This window comes from Dipteris shenzhenensis, chromosome 20 (assembly GCF_047967505.1).
Source record: "Dipteris shenzhenensis isolate YYH24624 ecotype China chromosome 20, Dip_SZ_1.0, whole genome shotgun sequence".
Lineage (NCBI taxonomy): Eukaryota > Viridiplantae > Streptophyta > Polypodiopsida > Gleicheniales > Dipteridaceae > Dipteris > Dipteris shenzhenensis.
Genome location: NC_141615.1, coordinates 51,244,259 through 51,266,349, shown reverse-complemented (window position 1 = coordinate 51,266,349; position 22,091 = coordinate 51,244,259). Strand labels below are relative to the sequence as shown.

Here is a 22,091-nt window from a genome sequence, read left to right as displayed (position 1 = left end):
TTGTGTGCGTCAATGTACATGTACAAAGATTACTCTGTTTGTTTACTTGTTTTACATTGAGATCTTCTGATGTTGTAATTGCATGTTTACTCTTTGGAGACTGCTGCTTGTAATTTAAACATACAAGGATTTGACCCACAAAAAACAAGTGTACATGTACTGACACTTTTTTTTTTGGTGAATAGAAGAACCTTTCATTAAGAAGACTGTACATTCATAGCTGTCCCAAAGTGAGACAACTACTACTCATAAATTAAGAGGAGGTGGAAAAAGATACTCATAGCTGCTCCAGTGAAGAGCAGCTAGTACAACAAAACTAAAAGCTGTGGGAGAACACTTCTAGCTGGGAAGAAGGAAGGTCTCCCATGAAATGCGCGTCTTGACGGGGGCGCTGCAGGGAGGAATGGAAGAAATGATAAATATAGTGTTCGTACATCTGAGAGTTACATGCATGTATAAAGACCACAATGCCCAATAACGACACCAATTGAAGAAGTGAACATAGTCTGGGTGTAGAGTCATATCTCCCAAATGCTTGCCAAAAGTGATGCTAGGAAATCGAGCACGAAGATAAGTCCCCAATTTGGGAAGAAAAACACGTGCAACCGGGCAAGTCCAGAGGAAATGTGGCACTGTCTCCCTCGGATGTGAACAATGTGAAGATCCATACTTTTCGAAAATGCAAATGTGTGCAATGCATGCAGAATTTGAATGCCGATTGGCCCTCCAATGGGGAAGAGCGCCCTCGTGAGAGTATTTGTTTCTTTTTCGACCTACATGCAAGGTGGGAGAGAGATGACGGATGAATGCAATGTGGTAGAAAGAATGCTACGTGAGATTTCCAATGAAAGGGTGATACCCTTTCATTAATGTCCCTTGAGATCACTCAAGTTCCATCTTTCCATTTACACCTACCCTTAGCCTATGACCCATGCACCTACCATTCAATGCACTCTAATGCACCCTTTCCCTTTCCTATTGCCCCTAGGACCTAGACACGTGTGTGCACATCTTTATTACTAATCATTGGCCAATGTTACATAGTTTTGGCGGTACTATTTACACCGCTTGATCGATCATAAATACAAACATATAACCGCACCATCAAATTGGCGCCTAACAATAATAAAGTTCTAATGACTATTAATTAACTAAATAATCATTTCTCTTGTCATGACACTCCCTCCTGCTTGAATGAGCAGAAGTCCTCTTCTGGATTATTGCTTGTCTCTTCCTCTTATGTGCACTTTCTCTTGTTACTTCTGGCATTGCATCGCCTCTTTGTAATCTGCGAGTATCTGTGGAAAATCTGTAAAGAACTCTTCTTCCATCCATTGTGCATCACTAGCTGGCTGGTTTTTAAACTTCAGTAAATACATATATCTCTTCTTTCCACGAGTACTCTTCTCTTTATGGTACACGATCTGTGCCGGAGTAAGAACTTCAGTCCCATCTTCAAGTTCAGGTTCTTCTTGATGCTGAGTATCCGAAAACGCAGAAGTATCGCCATGGTATCTCTTCAAATTGCTCACATGAAAGATGTTCTTCATACGCTAGTGGGCTGGTAACTTCAGCTCATACGCTCTGGATCCTTCTTCTGGATATAAAGCTGCTGAAATCTGAAATGGACCATAAAACTTCGGTGCTAGCTTGACATGTTTGGTACTTCCTCTCACTGACTTGATTCTTCTTTTATCAATCTTCAATAAAACCCAATCATCCTCCTTGTAATAAACTTCTTTTCTTTTTTTATTGGCTGCCTTGGATTGTTGAACCTGGGCCTTCTTAATATGTTCTTTTACCTGCTCAATAACCTGTGACATATCCTCAGCAAACTGGTCAGCAGCAAAAATTCGCTCCCCCAAGTGTGTTATTGGAGTGGGTAAACATTGCCCATAGATGATTTCAAATGGGGCTTTCTTGGTGGAAGTATGTACAGTGTTATTATAAGCAAACTCTAACATGGGTAAGAACTCTGGCCACCTTCTAGGTTGGTCATGGACATAAGCTCGAAGTAAAGTAATTATGGTTTGATTGGCATTCTCACTTTGTCCATCTCCTTGAGGATGGAAGGCTGTAGTAAATTTCAGTTTGGTTCCGAGATTCTCTAATAGAGCTGTCCAAAAGTTGCTAATGAAACGGCCATCATTATCGGATACAATGGATTTTGGTAACCCATGTAACCTGAAGATTTCCCTAATGAATAACCTTGCTGTTTCAGGAGCAGACAACTCTTTTTTACAGGGAATAAAATGAGCTTGTTTACTCAGCCTATCTATAACAGTGAAAATCTGCTCAAACTGACCAACCTTGGGGAAACCAGACACAAAATCCATTGTAACGTGTTCCCACCTTTCCGAAGGAATAGGCAAAGGCTGCAAAAGACCAGCAGTCTTACTTGTGTCAGATTTAATGCGCTGACATACGTCACATTGTTAAACAAAGGTCGAAGCTTCTTTGCGAAGTTTAGGCCAATGGAAGTATCTCTCAATATTGTCAATGGTCCCTCTAATGCCTCTATGTCCAGAATATGGACTCGCATGTAACTCACTCATGACTAGATACCGAAATGTTTTGGGTACACATATGGCACGTCCCAAAAATAAGTATCCATCCACGATGGAATAAGCCTCTAAATCCCCGACCTCATTACGCTGAATCTTCCCATAAATGTCAGCGAAGTCCTCATCTAAAGGATAAGCTTCAACCATTGCTCCTAATGATTTCTCCTTAATCACAGAAACGTGATTAACTTAGGGCCGTCTACTCAAAGCATCAGCTACTAAATTCTCCTTTCCTGGCTGATATTCGATATTTGGTTGCCCAAAGGATTGAATATATTCAGCCCATTTGATTTGCCTTGAAGAGACAATGGGTTGAGAAAACAAGTGCTTGATACTTTGATGGTCAGTCTTAATCTTGAAAGCAGAACCATATAAATAATGCTTCCATAACTTTAGAGCATGAATGACTGCCAATAACTCCTTCTCATACGTGATATATTTCAATTCAGCCCCTTGAAGTTTTCTACTCTCATAAGCAATGGGATGCCCTCCTTGCATCAACACTGCCCCAATCGAGGTACCACTTGCATCCGTACATACAACAAAGAACTCTATGTCCATGTCCGGAAGTGTTAACACTGGTGCAGTCACTAATCTTCTCTTAAGCTCCTCAAAAGCTACTTGGTGAACCTCTCCCCACTCATACAAGGAATGCTTTTTCAACAAATCTGTTAGTGGGGAAGCAAGACGTGCAAAATTCTTAATGAATCTGCGATAATAACTACACATCCCTAGGAAGGATCTCAGCTCATGTAAGTTTTTGGGTATTGGCCATTCAATTATGGCCTTGACCTTTTTAGGGTCAACCCGAATTCCCTCGGCAGACACAATGTGTCCCAAATACTCTATTTCTGTCTTGAAAAACTCACTCTTCTTGGTATTTAGGAACAATCGATCCTTCCTTAGGAGCTCCATCACCTTAGCAAGGTGATCCTTATGCTCTTCCTCATTTTGGCTGAACACTAAAATGTCATAAAAAAAGACTATGACAAATTTTCCCAAGTAGGGTCGCAAAACCCTTCTCATCAGCCTACTAAAAGTGGCTGGAGCATTAGTTAGGCCAAAAGGCATGACCAAAAACTCATAATGTCCAGTGAGAGTGCGAAAAGCAGTCTTATGTTCATGCCCAGCTTTCATACGAAGTTGATGATAACCAGATTTCAAATCCAATTTGCTAAAAACTTTAGCACCTTTAAGCATATCCAATAAATCATCCACTCTTGGAATCGGATACCGGTTCTTAATCGTAAGTTTATTCAAAGCACGGTAATCTATACACATACGATATGATTCATCCTTCTTCTTAACCAATAATACAGGTGCTCCAAATGGAGAACTGCTTGGTCAAATCAGGCCTTTTTGCAATAGATCTTCAATTTGTTTTTCTACCTCCTCCATTTCTATCCTGTTCATCCTATATGGGGCTCTACATGGAGGAGAAGCTTCTGGCTCTAAGTCTATGGCATGATCATCTTCTCTCTCCATAGGCAATTCGAATGAGTCATCTCTTGAAAATCGATCCTCATAAGCTCTAAGGAACTCATTTCTCTTCCGATCTTCTTTTGAGATATGAAGATCTCGTGAATCCCGTATATACACAAGATTACAATCTACCCCTCTTTTTACCAATCTTTTCGCTTGGGTAGGAGTAATCAATGGAATTGTATACACGTCCCGATCCCCTACAATCCTTATGTTTTCATCCTTATGTACAAAGCAACAATGATGAGTATGAGGATGAATAGCAGGGTTAAAATCATACCGCCATGGTTTACCTAGTATCATGTCAACGTCTTGTAAAGGGGCTACTAGAAAATCCCTTCGATCTCTATATTTTTGTATACGAAAAGGAATATTTTGTACTATGGATGTGTCTTCTTCATTGTGTCCCCTAAAAGCTCCTGAAAGCGACATGTTTTTTATAGGTTCTGGTTTAAGATGGAGTAATTTTGCCAATCTATCACTTACTAAGTCATAATTACATCCATCATCTAGGAGAACCACTAATCTCTGTCCATTCACGAATCCATACACCTTAAAAAGATCATGAGGCCCAAAGGTATTGGCTGAATGGACAGCATTCACTATTGGCTCAATAGTCACAGTAGATTTCGAGGGTGACAAGGTAGAAGCCTCACCCTCCTGCTTGGATGCCTTGGCTTTCCCTTTTATTGAATTCGTCTTGGCAATCTTAGCCAAGAGAACGGGACACTTATGCCATATGTGCCCTGGCTTATGTTTCTTACAACCGAAACATTTTCCTTCCTTAATCAACTTCCTCTTCTCTTCGTCAGTCATAGAAGGAAATGGCACCCATCCAGGACGTGATTGGCTGTTCACATTTTTTACAAGAGCTTTACCCTTCCCTTTATTATTCTTAAACCGGTTTGGTTTCCTAAAAGTGGGTATATTATTGGTCTTAGATGATGACCCATACTCCTTATTGAAGGGTTTACGAGGATTCAATTTTCTCTCGGCTATTTCAGCCAGCTTAGTGAGGTCCTTAAGCGTGGTCGGGTTAAACATTTCAATCTCATACCTTACTTTTGGGCTTAAAGCTGCTAAATACTTCTTTCTCCTATCTTCCTCACTCTTTTCGGGTAACTCTAGAGAGAGTTTCCAAAATCTGGCTGTAAAATCTGCATTACTCTCATTATCGAACTGCCTAAACCTCTCCCAACGAAAGGTTAGGTTCTCTTCATGCCTCGGTGGCATGAAAGTGGTTTTCAGTTGCTCCACAAATTTAGCCCATTCATGAATAGGCTCTTTTCCTGTTTGTGACAAGGACCACCACATTAGAGCATCCTTCTGCAGATGCAATGTGGCAAGAGCAAGCTTCTCTCGCTCGGTCTTGTCTTGATGGGCAAAGTATAGCTCAAATTGACGAATCCAATTGAGGATTTTGTCAGCCTCCTTGCCCCATCATATTTGGGGAACTCAATTCTCTCTCGCGGTTGGAATTTGGACCTCTTGGAAGGGTTACTCAACTCTTCATTCCCGAAGTTTAAAGTCCTCTTAGTCCCTAATCTTGTCATAATGGACTGCTCAATCATATTGCTAAGCTGGAAAACCAGCTTATCAACAGGAGTCTCCTCTCTTCCTCTTGCACTTGGATTAGAATCCATGTGTATTGGGTTTTGAGTTGAAGGCGTGAACTCATCACCTTGTTCTTGGCTGGTCTCATTTCTTCTTTCATTACGAAAGGAGAACCCTCATCAGGAGGTTCTTGAAGGAGAGACTGCTGTAAATCTATTTGTGGATTATCATACTCAAGATGTGTATAACTCTCACCTAATCCATCCTCTTTAAGAGGGGGTGGAGGTGTTCTTTCTCTCTCTCCTTGGGGTAATGGAGGAAAAGGAATAAGTTCATTGTTATATGTCCCTTCCCCTTCCATTCTTTCCTTTTAGTAATACAAGAGAGAAAATGTCTTGCTGTAATTTCAAAAAAGAAGGTTTATTTTACAGCAAACTTCAAGTGTTGTAGAGGTGGTGGTACTTATCCGACTCCCGCTTCATTTGTGTTGAGAAGACACTTAAAATGACCTCCTTTCCCTTCTCTTTCAAGCTTTTCTTCTTGTATTTCTGCTGTAAACTGGTACGCTCCGTTTGGGCTACTTGTTTTGAGCGGATTGGAGCTGTAGATACCGTTATAGGAGGTACTTGATGGGTGGATCACTCCCTTAAAATCTTATTCCGATCCGACTTCCGGTTAGGTAGAACGGGAATCCCTTTTTCTCACGGTTTAAGGGTACATTCACATGGGGGATGGGGGGGGGGGGGCAAAAGAGAACACCCCGTTCGCCGTTGAAGGCTAAAATTTTTCAGAAAAATCCCTTGTCTCAGAACCTCGAGATCGGTCAATCGTGATCCTTTTCCGCCAACCTCTCTTGCGACTTCCGTCGTTCGCAACTGGCGAGTCGCCCTCTTCTCGTCCCGCTTGTGGATCGTCGCCGCTCTGATACCAAATGTGAAGATCCACACTTTTCGAAAATGCAAATGTGTGCAATGCATGCAGAATTTGAATGCCGATTGGCCCTCCAATGGGGAAGAGCGCCCTCGTGAGAGTATTTGTTTCTTTTTCGACCTACATGCAAGGTGGGAGAGAGATGACGGATGAATGCAATGTGGTAGAAAGAATGCTACGTGAGATTTACAATGAAAGGGTGATACCCTTTCATTAATGTCCCTTGAGATCACTCAAGTTCCATCTTCCCATTTACACCTACCCTTAGCCTATGACCCATGCACCTACCATTCAATGCACTCTAATGCACCCTTTCCCTTTCCTATTGCCCCTAGGACCTAGACACGTGTGTGCACATCTTTATTACTAATCATTGGCCAATGTTACATAGTTTTGGCGGTACTATTTACACCGCTTGATCGATCATAAATACAAACATATAACCGCACCATCAAATTGGCGCCTAACAATAATAAAGTTCTAATGACTATTAATTAACTAAATAATCATTTCTCTTGTCATGACAAACAAGATTGGCAAGCCGACGAAGCTATATGCCTTGGTAGCCAAGAAAGAGCCCAGCAGTAGTGCACCCTCCAAACGACGACATAAGAAAAGCCTCTGTCTGAGAGGGAGCTTACTGTTTCAAATACGGCTGAGCAAGAGGTTTTTCAAGATGCCAAATAAAAAGTCCACGCTCGTGAATCCATGGCCGTGGGAGAAGAAGATGATAAGCAGTAAGATCTGCAAATGAAAAAGGAGAATAACCCTGAATGCCTTGATCAAACTTCCAACCCAAAAAGATCAGTAAATAAGCGGGGGACAGGCTGAAATGGATGTAGCATGCTTGTGAGAGTATGCCAAATAGGCTTGTGATGCCTCTTGGCCTGTGGAAAAGAAAGCGTAAGAAAAATAAGCCTTTCTAGGTTGAAGATGAGCTAACAGGGGACCAAAGGCACAGCTCCTATGAATACTTTGTAAATTGAGTGTATTTCCAGGATCCGGAGGACGACCTGACCAATGTAGATGTGCCATAAGAAGTTGCCAATCATGGAGTAGATGAGTAGAAAATAGATAGCCAGGAATACGGCCATTTAGATGCCCGAAAATAACATCCAATAGAGCAGGAATCCAATGGCCAAAGGCATTAGTATGGAGTGAGGCAATCAGGCATGAGAGCATGATTGTCCATGGCTGACGTTGCTCCAGAAAAGTAAGCAAAAGAGTAGCCTTGTGAGCTATAGCTATCACAAGTGTGAATGTTCAAAATATTTAAACCCCCATGCATTTTGGATGAACAAACATAGTTGTAATTAGGAGGCCGAAGCGCCGTACGATCAATTTTAGTGCGCCAAAGGCATTTCATAGCCCTGGATACATAGTTTTTTCCATACGTGACCATACGCATACGTCATACATGGAAGTATGATTGGAGTATGGTTCAGCCCCTGGGGCTGAATCATACGTGACCCTAATTTTACCCCAAAAAAATCAGAAAAATATAGATTGTACACATTTACTTGAGAGAGAACTACAAAACTTTTGAACTTCAAACTTCAAATTTCAAACTTTTATTGATTTTAAAGTCATGAAGAGTCCAGGAACTGGATTCTGTCATCTGATACATAGTGATAGACACCAAAACATCATGATCAATCATCAAAGGTAGCTACTAGCAGGTAGTAGATACTAGAAAAGTGAAAGAATCCTGGGCCCTGTAGGCTGCAGCTTGATATGAATTTCTTAATATTTGTAAAAGACCAAGCAATTAATGGCAATGGAAACTGTACATAGGGCATATTTATGCACTGCACTCCGAAGACGAACATGTAATGGCCGTGCGGACAGTGTCCAATAATCTATCTTATAAAATATCTTATGTAATACCCAGAGCTTTTCTTGTGGCAAATAAATATGCCAACCAATGGTGTAATCCGAATGGCATGCAAGACCAAATAAATCAAGAGCTTGCATAAAATGCTGAACATCCAATTTAGACTTCATGAGAAAAAAGAAGGGATCATCGGCATAAGCCCAATGACCATGGGAGAAGATGGAGGACTTTCCGGCGATGAAACTTCTCCAAAACCTTCTCAATGTATTTCTCTCTGAAGCACGCTTCTTTTGAGCCCAAGAACTTCCATTTCTTCGCGACAGAAGTGCTTCTTTTTGCATTTTTCAGTGGAATTCTTGCTGGTCGGCTCTTGTAAATGCTCTTTCTTCATGCCTTTGCACTCCTCTTTGGCTGAGAATGCAATTGGGCATTGGCTATTATGTCCTCTTTGCGATTGAGGACTTGGTTCGAGTTTTCAGGGCTTGGTAAGTTTGTGATTTTGCTGCTGCAATTTCTTTTTGCCATAAGCTATTGGTTGGCCTCGTGTGCCGCCTCTTTCTTGGCTCATAGGTGCCCAGGCAGTGCTACATGAGTCATTCTTTGGTTGGGTACTTTGCTGATTTTATTTTGGAGCTTTGAAAAGATTTGTGAATGCCATCTGGAAACCACTCAAAGAGAGTGCAGCTGGGATACAGTGTGATTGCATCTGGACAGCCAATGGAATTGCACTTGGAAAAGAGAATGTCTTTGGGTTGAGTCTATGGGTTAAGTGCACTTATGTGATGGTGTTCTATGCTTGAAAGCCTTGCGAAGGCTTAGTGAATTGGGGCTGCGTGCTTAGAGTTGCAGGGAAGGTCCCCCAGATGCAACTTGTAATCATTTCATTGTGAAATATAAAGAAATATCGAAAGGGGCGCCACGGTGTTTGGGGCCAATCGGGTGCACTTGTCTATGTTTGTTGAGCAGAGGCATTCTAGCCTCCATCCTTGCCTCCATCCCTTTTTTAGTGGTTTTGTTTGTGAACAAATGGGTAAATGCCTAATGGTGATCATGCAATGGTTAATGGTTGTGATATATGCTTTGTGAGCTGTAAATAAGTGATGAAGTGATTAAAGGTTTAGTTTCACTGCCCTCTGAGTGATTAGAGGCCGGTTTCATTGGTTCCATTGCCGGGATACCACACACTCTTTCTCAAGAGGTGGGCCTCGGTAGTTTGGTGGAAGGATATCTTTGCTGCACTTTTGGACAGCTGAATATTACAACCATAAACATGGTGAGTACCCATGAGCAAGAGAGCTCCACAACTCCTCAAAGGAGAAGGCAGGAAAGCCTTAATGATTCAGCTAGTGTACAGCTGCAGGGAGCACAAAAAATGCCTTTTGAGCAGGCCACACATGAAGCTACAACTGAGCTCAACGGTGATACTAGTTCTAGCAGTGAGTCAGATGATGCTACTATGTTGAATGCACAGCTTGCAAGTGCAGTGACTGCTTTGACTCAGCTGGCTCAAAATTTGGCTCAGATTGTGCAAACAAATGCCAAGAAGAAGAAGAAATTAAGAAAGCACAAGCACGGAAAGAGTGAGTACACACATGCATCAGCTTCTCATGGCGGACCGCGCACTCATGCATCAGTTTCCCATGAGGGACAGCCATCAAAAATGACTCAGAAAGTGACTTCCAAGAGAGAGGAATCACCCAAAAGAGCACTTGAGAAAGAGGTACAAAAAGTACAGCCAGTGCAACAGTATGAGCAGCCAGCACAAGGCCTTGGTTTGGGTACTTCTACTCCTCAAAATAATAATGTGCAGTCCATAAATGTGGCTCAACCACCTCAGCCATATTTGAGGCAGCAACCTGAATATTTTGGTATGTTGATTTCACCGCCAATTGGGCATAGAAAGCAAGCCATGTATGACAACGTGGGAATGCAGCCAGGCATGCAAGCCACAACATATGCATGGATGCAGGAGAAGAATTTGGGCTTTATGGACAGCAAGAAAGAAGACAACAAACGGGCTACCAAACACCAGGATAAGGACATCAAATCTGAAAATAAAAATTATGGCAAACGACCGTTTCAAAAGGGAGGAAAAGCCCAATTCAAAGCTGGTCGTCAAAGGCGTGGACAGCCTAATAAACAGCCCCGTACCAAGTTATCTGATGAAGAGAAAAAGTGTCACTCATGGAGCAAAACAAATGTTTTAAATGCAAAGGAGAGGGAGACCGCTCTTATGATTGCCTATCCAAGAAAAGAGACAGGTCAGATGATGATAAGAATGGTGATAAACAGGCTGATCGGAAGGGCAAAAGGCCTAAACCTTCCGCAGGACTTCTTCCAAATGTGATTGGGAGTTTGCCACATGCACATGATGAAGAGGAAATGAAAAAGACTGAGATGTGCAGAGCATGGGGAAAAATCAGAATTCAGAATTGTTTGTTTTTCTTTGATTTCTGGGGCAAAGGCGAATTTCATAACTCCTGATATGGCAGGAAGGCTTGGCATCAAGCCTGAGGAAATGGGGCCATCTGGCATGTGTGATATGGCCAACCCTGAACTCAACACACCTGTCACTCCTATCATTGGCAAGTTGAGGATGCATATCTAGGGATATCAGGATGCAGAGGACTTCTACATTATGCCTTTGCCAGAGTGTGATGCTTTGCTTGGGATGCCTTGGATGTACTAGGTGGGGGCTGATGTGCAGATGAGAAACAAGAAGATTTCTTTAACTCATAAAGGCAAAAATCATGTACTTGATGTAAAGTTGAAAGGGGAGTCCATCCCTGTAGTTTCAGCTTCTTGTATTTCCAATGTAATAAAGCGTCATATTTCAGCATACTTGATTTTTGTCAAAGAGGACAGCCAACCAGTTCAGGAAGGCTCTACTCTTTCTACTTTAGATAGAGAAAGGGCTGCTTTTATTTCTGATTTTCAGGATTGTTTCTCAGATGCACTTCCTCAAGAATTACCTCCCAAGAGGCCCGAGGATCATCAAATTGATATAATTCCAAGAAGCTCACCGCCTAATATACCTCCCTATCATGTCAGTAAGGCACAACAGGAAGAGATAATGTCACAAGTGAAGGAACTCTTGGAAAAGGAATTAATACAACCAAGTAATTCTCCTTAGTGATCCCCTGTGTTGCTTGTGCAAAAGAAGGATGGCAGTTGGAGAATGTGTATTTTGATTATAGGGCTTTGAATAAAGTCACAATTAAGAACCGTTTTCCAATTCCACGCATTGATGATATATTGGATCGGTTGGAAGGTTCCTCAATGTTCAGTCGTATTGACCTTAAAAGTGGATACCATCAGATAAGGATACGGCCTGAAGATGTCTACAAGACTGTCTTCCGCACTTCATTTGGCTTATATGAGTTCCTTGTGATGCCTTTTGGTTTGACTAATGCACCTGCCACTTTCAATAGAATGATGGACATAATTTTTAGAGCACACAGAAATTTTGTGGGCACTTTCTTCGATGACATCATTGTGTTCTCTAAAAATGAGCAGGAGCACAGGAAACACCTCACTATTGTGTTTCAAGAGTTGAAAAGACACAAGCTATTAATAAACACCAAGAAAAGTGAGTTCTTTATGCATGAGATTCATTTTCTCGGTCATATAGTGTCAAAGGATGGAGTCAAGATGGATCTTGCAAAAGTTGAGGCCATAAGGAGTTGGCCAATTTTGAAAAATCTACATGAAGTCAGAAGATTTATTGGGTTGTGTTCATACTATCAGAGGTTTATAAAGTACTTTGCAGAAATTGCTTCTCCCTTGCATGCTTTACAAAAGAAAGCTGTACCGTTTCGGTGGGGACCAAAGGAAAATGCAGCTTTTGAAGACCTGAAGCAAAAGTTGTGTTCTGAACCCGTTATTATCTTGCCAAATCTTGCAAAACCCTTTGCTGTAACTTGTGATGCATGTGGGAACAGCATAGGAGACACTTTGATGCAGGATGGCAGAGTGGTTGCATATGAGAGTAGAGTCCTCAAAGATGCTGAATTGTACTTGCAGACATACGAGAAGGAAATGTTAGCAGTGATACATGCTTTAACCACATGGAAACATTACCTTCTTGGAGCTGATTTTTATGTGCAGACAGATCATCAGTCACTTAGATATTTTCTCACGCAGAGAAAATTATTTGAAAAGCACATGAGATGGGCTAACTTTCTCTCAATGTTTCATCTTCAAATTGTACATGTGCCGGGTAACAAAAATGTCGTGGCTGATGCACTTTCCAGGAAACCACAGCCTGAAGCAGTCTCCAAGAAACCCAGTGTTTTAGTAGTGAGCATTGCTTACAACAATGTGTTAGATGTGATGAAAGATCAATATGTTAATGATGCTGATTTTTCAACTATTTATGATCAGCTTTCTGATGGTCAAAGGCATGATCACTATATGTTGAAAGAGGTTTCGTTTTGATGCATGGACGACTTTGTGTCATTGATCAGATGCGACGGAAAGTTATAATGGAAAGTCATGCTCCTCCATATGTAGGACATAGGGGAATTACAGCAACAATTACAGCAGTGGAGCAATACTTTTATTGGCCATCTTTGAGGAAAGATGTGGAAGAATATGTGAGAATATGCATGGTTTGTCAGAAAGTAAAGTTTGACAGGCAGAAGGCACCTGGGTTGTTACACCCTTTGCCAATTCCGGATAGACCATGGCAAAGCATAGCTATGGATTTTGTGTTTGGTCTTCCACGTACTCCTACTGGACATGATGGATTGTGGACAATAATTTGCAGGTTTAGCAAACAAGCCCACTTTGTGCCAGTAAGAAAGAAAATTACAGCAGATCAAATGGCCAAATTGTTTCTGCAGCATGTCTTCAAGTATCATGGGATGCCTGAATCCATAATCAGTGATAGAGATCCGAGGATGACCAGCCTCTTTTGGAGAGGGTTGTTTGAAAATATGGGCACTACACTGAATTTTTCGTCATCTTTTCACCCTCAGTCTGATGGACAATCGGAGCATGAAAACTCTACCATCTTGAATATGTTTAAATGCTATGTCTCAGACCACAAAAGCAAATGGGAGCATTATTTGCCTTTGTTGGAATATGCTTACAATAATACGGTGCACACATCCACAGGTAAAGCACCTTTTGAAATAGTGGAAGGTGCTAGGAAGATACCTCCCATTTTGCATACAAAAGAGAAAATCTTCGAAGCTTTTATCGTTTTGTGGAAATCCTTGAAGAGGCTTACAAGAAGATCAAATATGCCTTGCAAAGAAGTGAGGACAAGCAGAAAAGAGCAGCAGATAAGCACCGCAGGGAATTGGTATTCACAGAAGGTGATTGGGTTTTGCTGCGTTTTCAGAAGGCAAGGCTGAAAAATAAGAAAGGCAAGGAAATGATATACACAAAGCTGAACATGCGTTACTATGGTCCTTTTCAGGTTTTTGAAAAGGGAAACGAGGTAGCTTACAGGCTGAAGTTGCCTGCTTCCGCATTGGAAGATACATAATGCCTTTCATGTGAGCATATTCCCGAGGATTTACCTGATGAGGTGCAGCCTGAAGTGGAAGAACATGATGAACTTCTGGTCCCAGAGCAGATTCTGGCACACAGAGATAGAAAGCTCAAGGGTAAAGTTATTCGTGGCTACTTGGTAAAATTTCAAAATTACCCATCACTTGATGCGAAATGGATGGAGGAAGGTCAATTGGCAGATTCACCTGGGATATTACAGCTTTACCTTGATGCTTTCCAATTAGAGGCGACTGCGGTCCGGGCTCCCACAGGTAGTTCAGCAGAGCGAGCGTTTGGAGCATTACCTGGTGTTCGAGAGGGGGGTAGCACCTCCACTCCCTCAGCACAGACGGGCTTACCGTGATTTCATGAGGTCGCTTGACGACATTGTATGTTTCATCCGAGATAGTGAGCTGACAGTATTTCTGCTGTGAGACTTCATGATATTGATGCATCTTGACTATTGATCGTCGAGGATCACATAGATTTCGAGTAGTGTATATGGATGGATGCATGCCTCTCCTAGCCATATTTTCACCGTCTCTGTATACTATAGCTGCGGCTTTCTTGTATACTCTTTTATGCTATATTTCATGCTCGCTCTTGTGTTTTGGGGCAGCAAACAGTGGTTTGCTGTTTCAAGAGAGGGGTATGTCACGGGGACGTGAAGTTCTAAGTACTTTAATGTACTACAAGACCGTGACAACTTTGGTTTTAAAAGTCCAAGCACGGGCTTAATAATGTGTAATTAAACGCGGCATGATGCCTAGCACATAAGCGTAATTAATCCCTAGGCCCAAAGGCATTCCAAGGAATTAAAAGAGTGATTGTTGGGAAATGATGATGTGGCATTTTTAATGGGCCCCCCTAGAGGGCCATGTACCTTCAGCGGTCCCCCTAGAGTTCCAGGTGGCTCTAGTGCCTTCTACATGCTCCTTTGCCATTCCTGGACCTTCTTGGGCCTTCTAAACTTCACATGTGTGGTTTTCTCTCTCATCTTCTCCCTTTGTTGAGATTTTGGACTGGTTTTTCAGCCTCCTTCAGCTGAATTCCGTTTTTCCTCATAACCCCTCACCCGTTTGGATTCCTCGACTTCCGTTTGGCCCGATGGCTTCCCCTCTGCCTCCCCTTCGCAGTGATATGCTTTTCCCTCCGTGCGTTTGGTAGAATGGGCAGAGCTGAGCACTTCTTTTGCTGGTCGAATTTGCAAAAGTGGCTTTTTCTGGACCTTTTTGCTTCTACAGCCTTCTGGGCCTCTCCTCTTGCAAAGCTACAGCTTTCTGTTGAATTTGGAGTGGTCCCACGCGCTGGTTGACTGGTTTTTCTCAGTTTTGGAGGACTTTCTGGCGATGAAACTTCTCCAAAGCCTTCTCAATGCATTCCTCTCTGAAGCACGCTTCTTTTGAGCCCAAGAACTCCCATTTTTTCGCGACAGAAGTGCTTCTTTTCGCATTTTTCAATGGAATTCTTGCTGGTCGGCTCTTGTAAATGCTCTTTCTTCATGCCTTTGCACTCCTCTTTGGCTGAGAATGCAATTGGGTATTGGCTACTATGTCCTCTTGACGATTGAGAACTTGGTTCGAGTTTTCAGGGCTTGGTAAGTTGTGATTTTGTTGCTGCAATTTCTTTTTGCCATAAGCTATTGGTTGGCCTCGTGTGCCGCCTCTTTCTTGGCTCACAGGTGCCCAGGTAGTTACATGAGTCATTCTTTGGTTGGGTACTTTGCTGATTTTATTTTGGAGCTTTGAAAAGCTTTGTGAATGCCATCTGGAAACCACTCAAAGAGAGTGCAGTGCAGTGTGATTGCATCTGGACAGCCAATGGAATTGCACTCGGAAAAGAGAATGCCTTTGAGTTGAGTCTATGGGTTAAGTGCACTTATGTGATGGTGTTCTATGCTTGAAAGCCTCGCGAAGGCTTAGTGAATTGGGACTGCGTGTTCAGAGTTGCAGGAAAGGTCTCTGAGATGCAACTTGTAATCATTTCACTGTGAAATATAAAGAAATATCGAAAGGGGCGCCACGGTGTTTGAGGCCAATCGGGTGCAGTTGTCTATGTTTGTTGAGCAGAGGCATTCTAGCATCCATCCTTTTTTTAGTGGTTTTGTTTGTGAACAAATGGGTGAATGCCAAATGGTGATCATGCAATGGTTAATGGTTGTGATATATGCTTTGTGAGCTGTAAATAAGTGCTGAAGTGATTAAAGGTTTAGTTCCACTGCCCTCTGAGTGATTAGAGGCCGGTTTCATATTGTGTAGGGTACAAGCCTCTATATAAGATCTGTGAAATACGCAATACCAATATTTTAGAGGTGTTGTACACACACTCGCACTCGCACTAGCACTCGCACACGCACACGCACACGCACACGCTTACTTTTCTTTGGGGTGAAATCCTGATAATTATATTAATAGAAGTTGTCTCCAAGAAGGAGAGTCGCCATTTACGTATGCGAAAAAACCTTAGCATGTTCTTCTTCCTAAGGTTCAGTTAGCTAGGGTTAGTTGGGTTGGGCTAGGTTAGTTGGTTGGTTATGTTAGTTTAGATTTGGTTAGGTCTAGCTAGTTAGTGGATTGAGTTACTTTGTTTAAGTTTAGTTAGTTTGGTTGGGTTTAGGTTCAGTTAGTTGGCTAAGTTATATTAGTGCTAACTAGAATTAAATGGTCTAGTTAGGTTACCTTACGTCAATGTTCTGACTGTCTTACCAGTCATAGGTTAGGAGTCCTAACTGTCTTAGGTGACTTAGGGACACCCCTCCCCCTCCCAAAAAAGAAAAAAAAGAAAAAAAGAGAGTTCACTTTGCTAGTCTCTTTTTAGGCGCCTTTCAGAGCCATTTGGAGTCATTTTGGCTCCGTTTCGAAGCTTCTTCGACGACCTTTCTTCTGAGCTTCTCCATCGACATTTTCGTGTTTTCCACACACTATCTCAAGTGCTCATTATAGCAGGGTTTTTGGTATCCGTTTCTCCTTGCCTACATTCGAGCTCCTCTCTCTAGGGCCAGTCACCATGGCACCGAAGGGTGTCCCTCGTGACATATTACATGACACCGATGAGACTGCTCAATATGAGCAAGTCCCTGCCCCAGTGGTTGCATCCACTGGTGGTGAAGAGGTTCCTTCCACTCAGCCTCTCCCTCCTGCATCCCGAGAAGTGCAGGCAGCGCAGACACAGTTTCCAGATGCCCCTTCCTCTATGCTCTAGGGTGCTTTCCGCCAGATAGGATAAGAGTTCAGTCAGCAGCTTACCACAGCCATGGCTATGTAGGATACCGCTCTTGTCCAGATGGGACATCAGATTGGTTAGCAAATCACATCTGCCATTGCTATGTAGGATAAGGGTAAGCAGCTTGCACCCAGCAAGGGAACCATTCAAACAGTCATGATGTTTTGTCTGCTCCACGCAGGGGTTTTATGGCCATCGTGCCTATGAGCATCAGTCTTCTCGACCATTGCATGTACCCCAGCTTGGGGATTATGTGGACATAGATGATGCATTTTCTGTGCCACAGAGCACCTTCTTGCAGGATGTCAGGCCATCTTTTGGCTCTCAGCTTTCTGCATCTATGCAGGCTGAGCGGTCTCTTTTGGGCCGACCCGTTGGTGTGCATCCGGCTAGTGCTCCTTTCACCGCACCAGCGAGTATGCCTGGAGTTGGCTTGGGTTTATATGGCAGCCCTCTGGTATGCCATCATTTCGAAGAGATCATTTGGCAGAGAGACCCAGCCCAGAGTTTATGCACCTATCGCTCCGCCAGCGAGCACATATAGCCAGACGCAGCCAGTGCATCAGATGGCAGTAGCTTCTATGTAGTAGGGGGTTGGTGGTGGGCAGCAAACCACTTTTGATGACATGTTGGCAGATTCTTTGCGTTCATACAGGGCCCTACCTGAGGCCATCAAACTTGAGATGCCCTTCTCTGATTATGTGAACCTCAAGCGTGATGATGCCCACATTTCTTTTTTTTTGCAAAAGATGCCCGCATTTCTGGAGGTTACACACACAAGAATTATGCAGCCAAGGGTATGAAGGACAAACTCATAGTGCATAAGTTTAAAGGGGACAGTCGCACTCCCAATGAGTTGGAGGAGTGGCTCATGAAGCTAGAAGACTATTTTCGCTTCTACCCCAAGTTTGAGGAGGAGCACATCATTTTTGCAGGTATGCATATGCAGGACTATGCCCACACATGGTGGCGATACATGAGGGATTCGCCTCAGAGACCAACCACTTGGAGGGGTTTCAAAGAATTAATGGTCACTACATTTGTATCTCCACTTGTATTGGATCAATACTTGGCTGAATTTTATGCCTTGTCATAGACCGGTACGATCCCAAGAGTACTTGCAGCGCTTTTGGAGGCTTTCCCTGTTTGTGCAGGACGTATCTGAAAAGGGAAACCTGTTGTGTTTCATCCATGGGTTAAATTCTTCTCTCGCTGCAGATGCGAAGGCACATAACCCTCAAACAATTGAGAGGGCAGCTCGGCTTGCAGAAGTATTCGAGCCTAAATATGTTGGCAAGCACAGAAATGCCATGGGCAGCTCGCATGCTACGGGGTACGACGTTGAGTCGAAGCCTAAGTTTGCTGAGTGGACTGACAAGAAATCTGCAGCAAGACCATTTCCTCACTTTCCTACTGTCTCGGGGAGTAAGATGCCGTATGCCAGGCCTTACGAGTATCCTGATGCCAAGCTTGGAGGCAAGCCTACTGCTGGAAATGAGCAGCCTGAGATAAAACAGCATACACGGGCAATAATGGACAGCAGAAAGAAGACAACTTACGTTTTAAATGTGGCGAGAAATGGACTCTTGAGCACATGAATGTGTGCAAGATGCGCAACAGTGGTACTGCCAAGCTCACCGTGATCATTGACCTCTCAGATGACGAGGAATTGTTTGATGCCCCAGGTTCTTTGGATACGTCTCAGGATGAGATGGCAAAAATACATGATGCAGATGAGGGTCCTAACACTGGAGCCATGAAAGGCATTGACTTTTCTTTTGATCCTGGTGGTGCTATTGCGCATGACCCTCATGCTTCGCATTCGTATGAGATTCTACCCACTGGTGGCATGAGAGGCCGTAGGCCCACACTCTTTTATGTGGAGCATCATGATGCGATGCCTTTTTATGCACGTGAAGATGCAGGTGGTAATGCTCGTGTGAACGAGGAGGAGGTGTATTGGGATGCCCAGCCAACACTTTATACTATTTCCATGCATGCCCTAATGGGTGCCAAAAGTGCTGATACTATCAGATTAACATGAATGATTAATGGCAGGATTGTGCATGTGTTGGTGGACAGCGGTAGCACACAGTTTTGTTAATTGCAAGACCTTACAGAGGGTGGGACTGATTGCCACTGAGATAGACCATGGGCTGAGAGTATAAGTGGCCAATGGACAGCATATGGTCAGTAGATCTTGTTGCCAGGATGCAAGGATTAAGTTCTTTGATGACTATACATTTGCAGGTGATCTCTTGGCACTTGACATGGGCCCAATAGATGTTGTCCTGGGCTGTGATTGGTTGCAATCACTGGGCAAAATCAGCATGGATTTCAATGCCTTAACACTCAGCTTTGTCCACAGGGATGGATCAGTTACATTGCATGGTATTGCAGCTCCTAAATTGCAGGTCATTTCAGCAAGGCAGTTGGCCAGAGTGCTCAAGAGGGGCAGCGCCATATATGCATTAAATGTGTCATTAACTAAAGAGGGTGGCACTCCCCATGTTGATGATTGTGATATGCAGAGATTGCTCTCAGAGTTTGCAGATGTGTTTGCTGATTTGCCATCACAGTTGCCTCCGAGAAGAGATGTAGATCATGCCAAAGTCCTGGAACCTGGCAGTTAGCCAATAAATAAGGCCCCATACCGACTCTCTAAAGGTAGAATGGGAGGAAGTGGCAACTCAAGTGAGGGACTTACTTCAGAAGAGTTTCATCACTCATAGCACTTCTCCTTTTGCATCCCCTATGCTCCTGGTGAAGAAGGATGGTTCTTACCATATGTGCATTGACTATGCCTCCAAAGGGGCCTGTTTATAGGGCTAGAGCCGTGCTGAACTGGCAGATCAGTCTATACATCCGCCAAACTGGGCCATCCAACCTAGTCCTACCTGCTGGTGCGCCTATAGAAGGCCTTGGCCCAGCCGGTCTCCTGCACATGCTACCTGACCAGGTCTAATCCCCCAACCTGTCCATTGATTGGTCCTGTCTGCAGGTTTAGTCTGCTGCTGCTCCTGCACTTCTCTGTCCCAGATCTGCCAGGGACCTGCTCTAACTGCCGACCTGCTCCACGTGCCACTGATGTACCTCCTGCACCAGTCCAGGTACCTTCTATCTTGTTGTGCTTTGCTGCAGCTTTGTTCCCATATGCCAGCCCATTGTGTTGGTGTGGGTGGCCCATGTGGCTGCCCCAAATCACCACCAAGAAGGATCCTTGTCTCCTGCCCATGTGCTAGCCATCTTGCTGCCCACATGGCAGCCTCAACCCATCCCCCTACAGATGCATCTACCCTTAACATCCTGAGGTATCCAGCCCCTGATCTCTCCTCATTTGGGGGCTTAAGGTGATCAATATATAATTCCAACACGCCCTCTCAATGATACACCATGGCACGATACCTACTTTGTCAAAGAACCTCTCCATCAGGTCCTTTCCAGAAGCTCTGAGAAACAAGTTGAGGATGTCTTCATCATCTGCTCTTGTATCCTGCTCCTCGAGTATCTCCACATCATTCATGAACATACGGGTCCAGTCTGGAACACGGGTACAATCACTGGTCTCCAGAATTCGAAGGTACCAACAGATTTATCTAGTCGTCCCTCTTAGAAGATTGGGGAATAGAACAAACCTTGCAAAGTACACCGATCTTGGGTCTGTTTTAACTCGACATTCCAGAACCATATGTGTCCTGGTCCTTGATTTCATTTTCTTCATAGTGAGATCCTTGTGCGAAAGCAATCTAGTAAAATCTCCAATGAAAGTATATTGAGGATACATACCTTTGAAACTCAGTTTGATGTTGCTTGCCATTGGACCAAGCAGGGTACCTCCCTAATACTAATTTATGTGGCATCATGGAGATACTTTAACAACATTTTAAGCCTGCTGGTCAGCCTAGTTGAAAAGGGAAGTTAGAGTATGTTTTTGCTAGTGTTCTCTAGAGCCTCTTTGTATGGCCTTGTAACTATTATATTTTCAGCTCACAGTTTGATTCATATTATTTGGATTTTGTCTCACAAGATCAATAGTCTTCTGATGTTCTTTTGTCTTATTTTAAGAAGGTTTTTGAACTATTTAACAGGTGGTGCATACTCAGGCAAAGGTGCTGACCAACCAGGATGTTCTGTATAAGTATCTCACTAAGAATGTGCTATTTGTTGCAACTGTTGCACCTAGAGGGTCAGGAACAATCGGAGAGGCTTCTCCAGAGGAAACTTGGCTTGTTGCTTACATTATTGATACAGTGACAGGCCACATTCTACATCGAGTAAAACATCCTAGTATGCATGGACCTGTACATGCGGTAATGTGAAACTGACGAAGAAGAAGAGTCCTATTTTTCTTTTGGTTTACCTGGCATCTTCTGATATAACAGGCTATTGTATTTGGCATTGAAATGGTCAAATGAATCGTGTCTTGCTGTTTTTCTATGTACAGGTGTTCAGCGAGAATTGGGTTGTGTATCATTATTTCAATCTGCGGGCACATCGTTTTGAGATATCTGTATTAGAGATCTATGACAAGAATCGTGTTGTGAGTTCCTCAACATACTAACTTATGTCTTTACGTGCTGTCCAGAGGTAGTTTTAATAGGTAGCAACCTCACATTGTTTCTTTGACCAAGAGAATTAAATTTTGATGCTTGAAAAACCAACCATACAAATCAGTCATCCACGAGGTGCTGATCATGGAAGAAATGCTAGGAAGAACTGATTGTCAACCAGCTCTGTCTTCAGAGAACCCAGCTTCTGCCTAGGGAATCTATAGAACAGGGGCTAGCAACCAGGGACCTCACAATAGTTGTACTAGTAAAAAATAATGAACACGTTGTATATTGTAAGAAAAAAGAACTGGTTGTCAACCAGCCTGTTTATAGAAACCCAGGTCACTGCCTTGGGAATCTCTGAAACAGGGGCTAGCACCAATAAACTCACAATAGTTGTACTAGAAAAGAATAATGAACACCTTGCACATTGTAGACATGTGCTGCTTTTGCTTT

The 22,091-nt window shown here is 43.1% G+C and overlaps 1 protein-coding gene across 1 annotated transcript in view; it reads left to right on the top strand.

Annotated features, from left to right (window-relative positions):
- LOC147889819 (uncharacterized) overlaps positions 1-22,091 on the top strand; it is a 60,659-nt gene that overhangs the window by 36,728 nt on the left and 1,840 nt on the right. The window contains exons 8-9 of the mRNA XM_087391374.1: positions 21,174-21,395; positions 21,530-21,625. Of these exons, the coding sequence (XP_087247500.1) occupies positions 21,174-21,395; positions 21,530-21,625 (318 nt within the window). The remainder of the gene's footprint in view (positions 1-21,173; positions 21,396-21,529; positions 21,626-22,091) is intronic.